Source organism: Canis aureus, chromosome 2 (assembly GCF_053574225.1).
Source record: "Canis aureus isolate CA01 chromosome 2, VMU_Caureus_v.1.0, whole genome shotgun sequence".
NCBI classification, from domain to species: Eukaryota; Metazoa; Chordata; class Mammalia; order Carnivora; family Canidae; genus Canis; species Canis aureus.
Window position 1 is genome coordinate 53,415,261 of NC_135612.1, and position 14,714 is coordinate 53,429,974.

The 14,714-nt window shown below is 40.2% G+C and overlaps 1 protein-coding gene across 3 annotated transcripts in view; it reads left to right on the forward strand.

The window, feature by feature from the left end:
• The first annotated feature begins 1,897 nt into the window (after window positions 1-1,897).
• TICRR (TOPBP1 interacting checkpoint and replication regulator) overlaps window positions 1,898-14,714 on the forward strand; it is a 52,287-nt gene continuing 39,470 nt past the window's right edge. For all 3 annotated transcript variants that reach the window (XM_077872054.1, XM_077872064.1, XM_077872075.1), the window contains exons 1-5: window positions 1,898-2,653; window positions 7,431-7,710; window positions 8,643-8,881; window positions 10,029-10,263; window positions 11,239-11,368. In XM_077872054.1, coding sequence (XP_077728180.1) covers window positions 1,991-2,653; window positions 7,431-7,710; window positions 8,643-8,881; window positions 10,029-10,263; window positions 11,239-11,368 — 1,547 coding nt within the window. In that variant the 5' untranslated portion in view covers window positions 1,898-1,990. The remainder of the gene's footprint in view (window positions 2,654-7,430; window positions 7,711-8,642; window positions 8,882-10,028; window positions 10,264-11,238; window positions 11,369-14,714) is intronic.

A 14,714-nucleotide genomic window follows, 5' to 3' on the forward strand; every position in this document is an offset into this window, starting at 1 on the left:
GTCCAAATTTGTGGGACACAGCTGTGCTGAGAAGAGAATTTATGGCACTACATACCTTAGGAAAGAGGAAAACTGTCAAAAGTTACATTCTCATTTAAGGAATCTAGAAAAAGAAGAGCAAAATAAACCTAAAGCAAAAGGAAGGAAGAGAAAAATAAAGAACAGAAATTAATGAAATGGAAAAACAGAAAAGAGAATCAATGAAATGAGCTCATTCTTTGAAAAGATCAATAAAACTGATAAACCTCTAATAAAATTGATATTAAAAAAAGAGAACACAGATTACTGACATCAAGAATGAAAGAGAAGTTTCACTGCAGACCCTGCAGTCAGGTGGAGTCCTGCACTGAACCCGTAGCCCTTTTTACCAAGCCTCCCAATGTCATCCTTATCATCTGGATTTTAACCTCTGACAGCTCTGTATATCCCCTGAGCTGATTCCACCCCCCTCCCTTTCCAAGCTCTCCCTATAGTGTACCGTAAACAACCCCCCCCTTGGTCTCAGCCTCTACCATGAATATTCCCTTTACCTTCTTGGAAGCCTGGCTTCTTCTATTTGCAACAGGAAATACTTTTTTTTTTTTTTTTTTAAGATTTTATTTATTTATTCATGAGAGACACACAGAGAGAGGCAGGTAGAGAGACACACAGGCAGAAGGAGAAGCAGGCTCCATGCAGGGAGCCCGAAGTGGGACTGGATCCCGGCACCGTAGGATCACGCCCTGAGCCGAAGGCAGATGCTCAACCTCTGAGCCACCCAGGCGTCCCAGGAAATACTTTTGATTCATTAAGTATATTCCCCGCTACTATAAAAGTAACAAGGAAATACAAAATTATAGACAATTTAGGAAAGAGTAATATAATTTTAAAAAGTAAATCAGCATAATGTCATCACCCAGAAACCATGACAGACAACTTTCTGTACAGTTTTATCTTAACAGTTTAAAAATATACACATAGGGATGCCTAGGTGGTTCAGCGGTTGAACATCTGCCTTCTGCTCAGGGCATGATCCTGGGGTCTTGGGATCCAGTCCCCCATGGGGGCTCCCTTCGAGAAGTCTGCTTCTCCCTCTGTTCGTGTCTCTGCCTCTCTCTGTGCCTCTTATGAATAAATTAATAAAATCTTTAAAAAATAATAAAAATATTCACATAGAAAATCCAGGGTTCTCACTGCATGCAGTTTGGTAGTCCTTTTTTTTTTTTTTTTTAATCTACTATTACATATAAAAAGCTACAGGATGTTCCTTCCCTTTAGGGTGTACCATGCATTAACCATTGCCAGTTCCCATTTGAGCTGTTTTCCAATTTTTCTCAAGTTAGCTGACTCTGATAAACATACGTCTTTCATTTGTATCTAATTATCTTCTTCAGAGAAACTCCTTGAAATCATTGGGACAAAGGAAATGAACTTGTTAAGACTTTTTTCTTAAATCACAGAAAACGGAAGTCTTTATCATCAGATTCTACTCCATAGAAAGCCTGGGGTGGCTTCATCCCAGTCTGAATCAGACCTTCTCCATCCAATTCCCTCCCACTACCAAGTTTGCAAACTTAGTAAACTCCTCCCAGCAGCCCGCACCCGCGCCTGCGCACAATCGCCCAAACGCCGGCCTCCAGCCCAAAAGGGAAACTTAAGGACACGCCCCCGAAGCACAACCTCTTTAAATTTTAAAACGAAGGCCTCAGCCAATGAATGTGAAGTTTCTCCCGGAACACGGGGCCCCGCTCACGGCCACGCCCTCCGCCAATTAGGCAGAGGGCTTCTCCGTCTCCCTTCCAATCAGCGCCCAGGATGGAAGTTACTCACGTAAGGTACGTAAGGCAAGCGACCAATAGGAGCTGATTTTGGGGGAGGGCTCCGCCAATGGCAGGAGCACTCGGAGAGCGCGGGAGCTTTTCCACCGCAGCTCCTGAGGGAAGCGGTGAATGGCGCTGGTTCTCTGAAGCGAGGCCCGCGGCTGGAGCTCCGGGGCTGCGGCGCGGGCGCCATGGCCTGCTGTCACAACGTGATGCTGCTGCTGGACACCGCGGGCGGTGCCGCCGGCCGGAGCTCAGTCCGGCGGGCAGCCCTGCGCCTCCTCACCTACCTGAGTTGCCGGTTCGGCCTGGCCAGGGTCCGCTGGGCCTTCAAGTTCTTCGACTCTCAGGGGGCGCGGGGCCGGCAGTCCCGCGTGTCTGACTTCCGTGAACTGGGGGCCCGCTCCTGGGAGGACTTCGAGGAGGAGCTGGACGCCAGGCTCGGGGCCGGCGCCCACGGCGCCCACCTGCCGGGCCCCGCGCCCAGGGCCAGCCACACGCACGGCGCCCTGATGGAGACGCTGCTGGACTACCAGTGGGACCGGCCCGAGATCACGTCGCCCACGAAGCCGATCCTTCGCAGCAGCGGGAGGAGACTGCTGGACGTGGAGGGCGAGGCCAGGGAGGCCGAGGCTGCGCTCGGGGGCTTCGTGAACGCGGTCTTCCTGCTGGCTCCCTGTCCGCATTCGCAGAGGGAGCTGCTGCAGTTCGTGTCCGGCTGCGAGGCCCAGGCCCAGCGCCTGCCGCCTCCCCCGAGGCAGGTGATGGAGAAGCTGCTGCCCAAGAGAGTCCAGGAAGTCATGGTCGCCCGAAAAATCACCTTGTACTGGCTGGATACCACCGAGTGGCCTAAGGTAAGTTCGCGGTGAGCTCTGACTTGGCGCGCGGTGTCCTGCTGGCTGACCGGGACCTGGCGGTGTCTCCGCAGAGGCGGGGAGACCCAGAACGAGACTAGCACGACCAGCATGTGTCTCCTTCAGAAGGAGAGTCCTGTGATTACGAACTGGGACGATAGGTAAGTAGATCCTTGGTACATCCTAAGGTCAGCATTTAAGGTCCTTCATAATTTGGGTCCTGTCTGCCTTCCCCGGTTCTACTTTTCCTACGAATCCTCCAGCATATTATTATTATTATTATTATTATTAATCCTCCAGCATATTATTATTATTATTATTATTATTATTATTATTATTATTTTAAGATTGTATTCATGAGAGAGAGAGAAAGAGAGAAAAAAGCAGGCTCCATGCAGGGAGCCCGAAGGAGGATTCGATCCCGGGACTCCAGGATCACGCCCTGGGCTGAAGGCAGGTGCTAAACCGCTGAGCCACCCAGGGATTCCCCCTCCAGCATATTATTGAAGCATCCTCTAGTCGTTCAACAAATCTTGACTGCTTGTTCTGTCTTACCAGTCACCCTGAATGCCAGCGCTCACTCTGCTATGCCTGTTTAAACTCCTCTCTAACGCCTTGCCCCATGGCAACTACTCAGCCTCAACTGAATTTCCATGCACTTTTGTGGCACCTACCCTTTCCGGGTTATAGGTTCCAATTGTGCAAATCGCCTTTCATTTAGTCTAAAAATACCTCAAAGGCAGGTACGCACACACACCTTTGTATTCCCTGCAGATGCATGTCACTGAACATTGTAAGTGGAACGAATTTGGGTACTTACAATGGTAAATGGCTCATTTGGATCTTTATTGAGCCAGTAGGACCTCTGCTTCCGTTAAGTACACAGAGATAAATATGTACTTTTACCCTTAGCATTTTCCTTCTGTCATCTTCATTTAGTGAACAAATAGTCATTGAGAGGGACGCCTGGGTGGCTCAGTGGTTGAGTGTCTGCCTTCAGCTCAGGTGGTGATCCTGGGGTCCTGGGCTCGAGTGCCAAATGGGGCTACTTGCAGGGAGCCTGCTTCTCCCTCTGCCTATGTCTCTGCCTCTCTCTGTATCTCTCAAGTATAAATAAATAAAATCTTAGAAAAAAAAATCATTGAGAAGCCATTACATCCAGTGCCCACTATACTGTTAGAGCTGTGGAGGGGTGTGGTGGTCAGCTGAGGTGGTTTACCTTCTAGTGAGGAAGATACATTAAACAGATAAGAATAAACAGGTGAGCAGGAAAAGGTAGAAGGGTGGAGGACTGTTGTATAAAGGGTCGGGAGTGCTCTATGAGCAGAGGAGGTGACAGAGGAGGAACAGGAAGGTTGGGAAAGAACATTCCAGGCAAAGAGCAGGTATAAAAATTTGAACTGGAAATAAGCTTAGTTTGTTTCAGAAAGCACATGTCCTTTTCTAGACAGTAAAAGTGTGCAGTTTCTTCTAATTGCTGGGCAGTGGCTTAACCAGGTCAAATAAGTGGGCATGTGTTTCTACTTATTGGAAACACATGTCATTAAACTAGGAGTGGGTTAAATTGCAAGATTACAAATGGAAAATGAGCAGGTACTTAAAGAATGATAATACAATGTTAAAATTTCCAACATGCTTTCACACACAAAGCTCAAAAAAGACATCGTAAATCCAAAATAAGGCAGCAGTGGCTTGTCAAAGAAAAAGAATAAAGGTCTTCAAGGTGATTGTAAACATTTGAGAAAATGGAATTCTAGAACTTAAAATTTGTTAAGGCAACAAATCAAGTTTTGGACATAGTACACAAGACCTAACTGCTTGATTTGGGATAACTGACACCAAGTCACACCAAAAACTTTATTCTGGAATTATATCAGAAACTGGCTAGAAATAAATCTTAGCAGATGGGGCTTGGAGATTTTTCTCCTTTTTCTCTTTTTGGAATAGCATTGCAATAAATAGATTGACCGAATCTTTTTAAAGATCTCTTTCAGTTCTCACATTCTACCATCTGAGGGAATGGGTCTTCTCTGAGGCTTTCCTTCTCACATCTACTATGTTGTTTCCCCTAAGAAAATGCCTATCAAACTTTTCTGGGATTTTTTTTTTCTGGTTAAGATTCATCTTTTCCTATTTGGAAAGCCTCTGCCCAGCCACACTAGAGACAAAAGGGAGCTTTAGTTTCTGTCCTTGGAGACCTCTTGCTATAAGGAGTAGAGAAAAATCCATGTCCTGTCTTGTGGAGCTCACAGTCTGGGAAACAACTGGAGGAAATAGAACGTGGACTCAGACTAGGGGAGGAGGGATCCAAGCACAGGACTCTTGCAGGATAAAAGGGAGCATGGGAGATCACTGGCACGCTTTTGACTTTATGCCTCTCATTTATTCACCCATTTATTACATATTTGCTAGATGTGCTGGATGTACCATTAGTGAACCAGACACGTGTAGTTCCTGCTCTCTTGGAGTTTATAGTCTTTTTTTTTTTTTTTTTTAAAGATTTTTTTTTTTTTAAGTAGTCTCTGCGCCCAACGTGGGGCTTGAACTTAACCCTGGTATCAAGAATCAGATGCTCTACTGACTGAGCCAGCCAGGTGCCCCTGAATTTATAGTGTTGTGGACATTTATAAGTCTCCAAATTTTAAACTATCACTAAGATTTTCCTCTCACTTAATCTGCAATATGCATAGAAGTGAAAAATGTAACCGTATTCTATATACTGATTTTTTAATCCTGTGCATATATTACTTCTCATCAAAAGTTGATATCTTTTCAACTCTTATTAAAACTTTACCTTTCAGCTGATAAGCAAAAAAAAAAAAAAAAAAAAAAAATTTTTTTTCCCTGGATGTCCTCTAGCCAGAATTTCTAACAACTTCAACAAATTTTTTGTTTCTCTTCGGCAGAAAATCCTTCCTAATCAGGATCTCTGGTAGATGAGCCAGCTTACTGTTGTCCCCCATAGCAATGAACACAGGCAAGGACATATGAATGGTTAACAGCACATATTAATTGATTAATTTCTAAACTGGCATGCATAGCTGAAACAAAAGTTTTACAATATATTGTTTATCTACACTATGAGATATTTTCTTTTGGGCTCTTATACTTTCTATTCTGTTTTTTTGTTTGTTTTGTTTTTGTTTTTGTTTTTTGCTGTTGATCCTTAGCCAATTGATCCATCAAAGGGTCATGACCCCTGTTTTAAAAGCACTATCCAAAATGGTTCTTGGATCAGTTTGTCCTTGTCTTGCTGTGATCTTTAGCACTCTTATGCCCCTTTTTAAACTTGAATAAAGGAAAAGTTTGGAGATGACCTGGAAGACCTTACATTCCATAGCAACTTATGGTTTACAGTTGTTAACTCCTGTAGAGTAGGTAAACCAGCATAATAGCTGTATTTTGGAGTAGATGCACTTCCATCATGTTCCCATATTACTTGAATATTGTCATGTTATATTGTGCTGTTAAATATTTCATATTATTGCTGTTTTACTCATTCCATCCCCAACTTTAAGATTTTAGAAGACAGGACTGGGTCTTGCTAATCCATGGTATATAAAAGTTTGTTAAAAGAAAATTGAACACTTTGCAGTGAGGAAATAAAGACTGGCTTTTACAGAGAAAGCAGGATTTGAGCTAGATTACCCAAGTTGGAGAAGAGGGGGAAAGCACGGGAAACAGAACGAATGAACCAAAGTGTGGAAAATAAGTTAGGTGTGTTCTGGAAACAGTAAATGGTTCAGTGTGCCTGGAAGGTAGTGATGGGTGAGGGAAAGATAATGTCTTTGGAAAGGTTGTTTAGGGCTGGGCTATGCCCAAGAGTTACTTTATCATGGAGGCAGTGGGAAGCCCTTGAAAGTATTTGGAGAAGTAACATGATCAAATTTGTGATTTGGAAGAATACTTAGAACAACATGGAGGACAGATTAGAAGCAGGACACAGACTTCAGTGGCTGTACAGTAAGAATCCAGGCAACAGATGACGAAGGCAGTAGTGAGAGCAGACTGTACAGTAGCAGGATACTAGCCATTATTTTGTGTTTGGCTTAAATACAGTAATTATTTCATTTGATCCTTTAATGTAGATATCAACTTTACTCTCTCCTGCTCTCCCCAAGCTTTATTTGTGGATGCCCCGTTTGCTTATTATTATTTTTTATTATTTATTTTTATGGTGAAAAAATTTAGATTTATAGCCAGCTGGACTCAGTTTAGATGATCCCAATTTTGTTGGCAACATAAAGCATCATAGTCAGGAGCCAGTCGAACATACGCTTTCTTCTCTTCATCAGGCCTGATCAAGGTGTTGACCTTGGCCACATCAATGTCATAGAGCTTCCTCACAGCCTGTTTGATCTGGCGCTTATTGGCCTTGACATCCACATGAACACAAGTGTGTTGTCGTCTTCTATTTTCTTTATGGCTGACTCAGTCAGGGGGAACTTGATGGCGTTGGAAAGCTTGTTTCTCCTGGGGGCGCTCTTTCGAGGATATTTGGGCTGCCTTTGGGGACGCAGGGTCTTGGGTCGTAGGAATGTAGGTGCCTTACAAATCTTTTTTTTTTAATGTGCCGCCTTTCAGCACTGCTTTCTTAGCTTTCAAAGCCTTTGCTTTGGCTTCGGTTTTGGGAGGTGCAGGGGCTTCCTTCTTCGCCTTCGGTGCCATCTTCAGTGAAAGGGATTTCCAAGGCTCGTTTCCACGGGCTTATAGAGCTGAATCTCACCCGGATGCCCCGTTTATAACCACCTGAGGTTCGTTGTCATTTTTATTTTAGTTGTGGGAATCCCCGGACCACGTTGGGTACTGGACAATGTGTGAACTGCTCCACCTTGTAGGAGGCACTATCTTACCCTCCGAAACTTTCAGCCAGGATTGTGCAAAAGCTGGGAAAATACTGCTCGGTGGTGAAAAAAACCTGTCAACTGAATCTCCCCTCTCTTCATGGATTTCAATTCTGCCACCTGATGCCACTTTAAACTGTTTGCTCTATAATTCTCCTGCATACGAAGCCTCATTTCCACGGACTGAAGGAACGTTATTTCTCCCTCTTGAAGGTAACCAGATACTCTTTTGGGAGGGAGGCTTTATGGTCTCAGGCATGTTGATTTCTTCAAGGCAAGTCCATGCTTTTCACTTCTTTAGAGTTTCCCACAGTCTAGGCACTCAGTGAATGCTTATAATCAAGATGTCTGTGTGGGATCAGGTACCACAGGAAAGTGTTAAACACAGGCACAGGATAACTACCAGCCCACCTATAAAAAGAACTAGCAAGTGATTTTTAAAGAATTTCCCAGCTATTGCAAAGAAGGTAATATTGTTCAGGTGCCTAAGCAAAGGGGTGGCAAGATTTCCTGCCTCATAGACGAGACTGATAAATTGAAGACCACAGAGAAGCAATGATTGATGAAGAGAAGAAACAATAAATTAGTAAACAGTTTGTAAAAATGGTGCTCATTACCATGTTAGACTTCATAAATTTGTTTTACTGTATGATCTACTGTATAGTGAATCTTCTTTCTGAATCCCGTATTCACACAGGAGTCCTACCATATAGAGTTGTATACATAAAACTATGTTATATATTATGTGCAGTTTAAGGAAATCTCAAGAGTAGTTTGTGTAAGCAGTTTTGTCATAATCTTTAGAATTTAACATTCTCATAAGATGTGATATATTGTATTTATGAATTCAAGAAGCAATAATGTCTTTTTTTAATAAGTAATGAGCATTGCTTAAATATTTATTTCTAAGGCATAATTATTGAGAAGTGCTGGCATTTAGTTGTACCCTCACTGTCCGTTCATTTATAGCTCTTCCTGTAGAATGAAATGCACTTGCTATACTAGCCTGTTGGCAGTAGAATGAGGGTTGAAGTGTGAAATGACAATACTAGTACCACAACTGACAATCTCATTTTTTTTCTTACTATTAAATCTGTTTTTAGTAACTATTACATTAAAATTTTAATATTCTTTATTTCTAATAGGGAAAGAGATTCAAGAAACATGGACAGTTACTCTAGAGCCCTTGGCCATGCATCAGAGACATTTTCAGAAACCAGTCAGAATTTTTCTAAAAGGCACAGCAAGCCAGTGGTCTCTCCCAGCAAGTAGCAGTTTGGGCACTGATAGCTGGATGCTGCAAAGTCCAGAGGAGAATAAATCAACTCAAAAGATGTTATTTCAGCAGCTGATAAGCAGACTGACTGCCGAAGAGGTACACTTGGTAGGTTTCTGGCGCATGCTAAATTCTTCTGGTCTAGAAGCACACTGATGAGGTGAAATTAGTGTGTTTATGAGATGCCAAGGATTGTTCTACAAAACGTAGTTTCAGTGATGCTTGTAGCATCGTGACAATGCTCATTAGCGAAGAAACAGCTTATAAAATTGCCTGTACCTTGATTCCAATGAAGTTAAATTATATTAGCAGGGGGGGAGAAGGTAGTGGACTGAATGGAATGCAAGTATTAGTTTAGGGTGGTGAAATAATGCCTGATTTCTTGTTATTTTGTAAGTGTTCTATTATAAATTTTTATATAATATCAGTTTTAAAAAGCCCTACACTGTAAAATTAGATTTAATAGTGTTTACTAGTTATACAAATTTAGAAATGTCTTCTGAAAAATACATACATACTCAGATTTGATTGAAAGGTGATGATTATTTATTTATTTATTTATTTATTTATTTATTTATTTATTTAGTGATGATTATTTTTAAATGACCAGCAAATTTCTTACTTTGTCTTTTGCCTTTGTAACCTCAGAAGGCTTCTATCTTCTGGATCCCATTGTGAGACATTTAGAGAAGAACTGTATAGTCTCTGAACTGATGTTCTAAGAGTTGTGTGTTCTGATGGGAAGAGCACTTGGGGCAGGAGTCAGGCCGTTTGGGTTGGTCTCAGCTCTGCTGCCCAACCTTGTGATCTGAGTAAATCCCTTAAGTGGTAGTATTGCCTCACGGTTAAGAGCATGGGTTTTGAATTCATATGCACCTGGCTTCTGTGTCTTACTGAGTGACCTGAAAGAGGTTATTGATTCCTCAGCCTTAATTCCTCCTCTGTAAAATGGGTATAATAATCATTTTTACCTCAGAGTGGTTGTGAGGACTCAGTTATAATAAACACATAATAAGTGCTTAGTAAATATTCCTGGTATCCTTAGATTTTTCTTATTTGTAAATTGAGAGATTAGCATTATATGGTCACTAAATTCAATTCTAGCACTAATACCTATCCAGCCTGTCTTTTCCACAGTTTTCTCTTTTATAATAGTAATCATTGGGGGATACTATCTTTTTTTTTTTTTACTAAGCTGCATACTTCTTAGCCATAGGTCAGTAATCTTCTCAACTAATTAGAACTTCTGATGTAGGTTGCCAGTGTGGACCCTGGTGAAGGCTGGCCCCCCATCACAGGAGTTATTTCCCCCCTCTCTACCAATGCTACAATTCTCACTGTGTTCCGCACTGAGGAAGCTGAATTTCAAAGACATTTTTTCCAGACAGTTGTGGCAGAGAGCTCCCAGGATACAGCTTCCCCTTTTTTTGATGTTATGGATATTGTATTACATCAGATTCACAATTCACTTGAAGATCCAGCTACCTGCGGTAAGCTTTTGAACCAATAACTAAGATACTCCAGGACAGTGGTTTATAGTTTTTTCCACCATCAGAATTTTTTTTCACTGTGCTCTTAGTAAAACCCCAATATCTATTATAAAACAGATAAGAGCAACCTACAGTAATACTTTAGGCAATTTAAATCATCATCGTTTATAGAAATTTTGAAGTGCTTCTGAGGAGTCTAAAAGCTCTGTGAAACTAGTTTGAAATCAACGGTATAAGATGAAACCTGTTTTAATACATTTAATGAAGACTGCATATAAAATTATTATAATTCTGTCTACCTTCCAATTTGTTGAATTGTCACTAATATGATGCAAACCTTATTTATGCTAGGTATATATAAGTATAACCAATTTAATACTTACTTCATTTATTCAGCAGATTTATTGAGGGACTGCTATGGCAGGCACTGTTCTAAATGATGGGACTATCAGAGAACAATATTGACCAGAGTCTCTGTTTTTATATAGTGTACCATTTAGTCAGGGGAAATAGGACAATAAATAAGGAAATTGCATAGTATGTTTGAAAGAGATAAGTGCCATCATAATAAAGCAGGAAAAAAGGAATAGGAAGTGTCGGGTGGGAGGGTTGCAATTTTAAACAATCTTGTTGATAAAGTAGTATTTGAGCAAAGGCTTGAGGAAGTGGTATGGAGAGAACATTGCTGATAGAGGCAACCCTAAGCACCAAGACTCTGAGAAGGGTGCATGTCTGTTCTGTTTGAGAAATGTGAACAAACCTGCAATTGTGGATTATTGGAGTAGCATTTTTCATAGACAACATAAGCTGATTGGAGTTGGTAGTACGGATGAAAGAAGGTTGTTATTGATGTGGCTTTGTGTGTCCTTTGTAAGAATGCCACCAGTGCGAGGGAGGAGCACTTAAATTCTCCACTTTGGTCCTAATGCCTCTTTTTCTGTCCTTCCTCTCCCATCTCTGCCCTTGTCCCTATAGCTCCTCTTGTTCCAGAGTGGGCCCAACAGGAGCTTGGCCGCACTGATCCCTGGAATGCAGCTGTTGTGGAGAAGTGGTTTCCTTCCTCCAACCTTAGTGGTGCCAGTTCAAGTTTGATGGAGTCATTTTGGTAAAACTTTTTTCTCTGGATATTGATTGATAAAATCAGCTCTCACCTACATATGGGCTTGTTTGTTTAGCATATCACATTTTCTTAGTATTATTTTCAATAATAACATTAAAAACTAATTACAAATGGGGAGCACATTGTTTACTCAGTTTAGAGTTTCAGTTTTACAAGATGAGAGTTCTGGAGATGGTTGGAGGTATCGGTAGCACAACATTAGGAATCTGCTTAATACCCCTGAACTGTGTACTTAAAAGGGATTGGATGGAATGTATTCATGGGATGTATATTTTACCACAATAAAAAAAAAAATTGGAAAAAATTAATTACAAAAATAAAATGCTCTCATTATGAAAGTCAGAAAATATTTAGTATTAAATCTCAGTAAAAATGAAAAATAATACATTTGTTATGCAGCTAAGTTTATATGTCAAGGAAGATTTATAGAGCTTAAACTATCTTTTAAGGAAGAAAAGTTAAAAAATCAATTAACTAAGGTTTCAGTACAGGAAATAACGCAAGAGAATAATAAACCCAAAAAACAAGACAGTAATAAAGATAAGAAAAATATGAATCACAGAAACAGTAGAAATCAACAAACCTAAATTGATTCCTTGAGAAGCCAAGTAAAATAATCTATAACAAAATCGAGCAATTTTCTTTTTTTAAAGACACAAACCATATTAGAAATGTAGAAGAGGGGTGCCTGGGTGACTTGGTTAAGCTACTAACTCTTGATTTTGGCTTAGGTGTTAATCTTGGGGTAATGGGATTGAGTCCACATGCGGCTCTGTGCTTGGTAGTGAGTCTGCTTGAGGTTCTCTTTTACCCCCTGCCCTCTATCCCCTGGGTGCACTCTCTCTAAAATAAGGAAATAAATCTTAAAAAAAAAAAAAAAAAAAAAAAAAAAAGAAATCTAAAAGATAAAGCAGAAATTAAAAAAATAGTATTAAGAGATAAAGTAAAGATTTATTTTTGCTATAGAGATAACCATTTGTTCAAACTCCATTTGCTAAAAAATACTCTTTTGCTCACTGAATTACTGTGGTACCTTTGTCAGAATCCATTCACCACCATCTTATAGGTCTATTTCTGAAAAGAATCTAGTCCAGAAATTGTTAATATCACATTATCTGGAGTACTGTAATCAGGTAGTCTTAGTCCTTGCAACTTTGTTTTGTTTTCAGAATTGCTTTGACTATACTAGATCCTTTGCATTTCACTGTAAATTATAGAATTAGTTTGTTAATTTCCACCAGAAAAGCTTACTGGGATTTTTGACCAAGAGTGCACTGAGTCTATAGGTCAATTTGGAAATAATTGACTTAATAAGAAGTCTTCTGATTCATGAACACAGTACAACTCAAAAGGGCTAAGACAGAACAGGTGCTTTTTCCCCTCTATGATAGCAGTATTTACCGTAAAGTTCTAATGAGTAAGGCAGTGTGGTATTGGTGCAGTGATTGACAGAGAAACCCATGCAACCCTAGAGAGCCCCCAAAATGACCCACATTTGTATGGGAGCTTGGTAAATGACAGAGGCAGAATTATAAATCTGGGAAAGAATAGACTGTTTAATAAATGGCGGTGTGGCAATTGGCTCTCCAGAAGAAAAAAGATAAAAATTAGATTTTTACTTCACAGCATACACAATGATAAATTCCTAATACATTTTTAAAAACAAATGTGAAAACTTGAAAGTTGTAGGAAGGGCATAGAACTTACTTGAAAAAAATAATAATGCTCAGTTTAGGCAAATCAAAATGAAAACTCCAATAAGAAAAACCCCACAAGATTCTATCTTATACCCATTAGATTGTCCCAGGTCAATAATTCTGATCTAGCACACAGAAAAATAAGAACACTGTGGATGATAGGATTGTAAACGGCTGCAACCATTTCAGAGAGCAGTTTGTATTCCTAGTGGAGCAGAAACATTACATACTGACAGCCAGCAATTCCACCTGTATGTGTTTCTGTTAAAGAAGTATTTGTACAAATGAGAGAGATACACTCAGTTGTTCATTGCCAGTCATTCAAAGTGAAAAAGTGGAAAGAACCAGCTGTCTCTCAGTGGGAAGTGGATAAACAAACTATGGTTATATGATAAATATTATAGATTAGTAAACTGAATAAACTAGAGCTGTTTATATGCTCATGAGAAATATGTGGAGTACAGACAGAAAATTGCAAAAGGATGATGTATGATATTTTTAAAAACTTAGAATGTATAATAGCAATTTATGTTGGCTTTGATACATAAGTATGTCTCTATAAAAGACACACGGGTCTAGGAAACCTCTGGAAAGAAGGTATGGGAAAAGATTGGGACTTCTCTATGTATAATGTGTAATTTCATTAAAACAATCTGAAATAAAAGGGTAAATTGTTAGCAAGTATTTAGTCTTGCTGAGGGGTACATATCTAATAATGCTTTCTCTACTTTTCTGTGTATTTGAAAAGTTCAGAAGTTCTAAAAAATTAACAGAAAGAAAAACCCCTCAGTAAAAGGCAATCCCAGCATACTTAGGGACAATCAGTCTGCTTTAGATCTGCTGCACATGTGAACCCGAGGGTCCCAGCAGATTCAACTAATGTCACCATAACTCTCCTCTAAATCAAATCATATCACAAAATGGAAGATAGTGAAATACAAGTAATACGTTTTGAAAGTTGGGTGAGTTTCCTAGTTTGCTTAGTGACTGATAGTAGCCCTAGGCAGAAAAGCATTTAATAACCAATTATCCCCTCTGCCCCACTTCTCCCTTTCTCATCAATCCCAAATTAGTTTATACTATGATGTGAAAGATTTATTTATTTATTTATTTATTTATTTATTTATTTATTTATTTAAGATTTTATTTATTCATGATAGAGAGAGAGAGAGGCAGAGACACAGGCAGAGGGAGAAACAGGCTCCATGCCAGGAGCCTGATGCGGGACTCGATCCCGAGACTCCAGGATCATGCCCAGGGCCAAAGGCAGACGCTAAACCACTGAGCCACCCAGGGATCCCTGAAAGAATTCTTTAGATGCTGCTGTGACACTTATTATACTGTTACGTCATCTTATACTTTAATGTTTGGACACTGAGTAAAAAATAACTGGAATAGTTTCATTAGACGTATACCTGAGGACATTAAGAATCTTATTAATAGGGACACCTGGGTGGTTCAATCAGTTAAGTGTCTGACTCTTGGTTTCGGCTCAGGTCATGCTCTCACCATTGTGGGATTGAGCCCTGTGTCAGGCTCTGTGCTCATTGTGGAGTTTGCTTCAGATTCTCTCTCTCTCTCTCTCTCTCTCTCAAATAAATATATAAAATCTTTAATCTTATTAATAAAGCTGT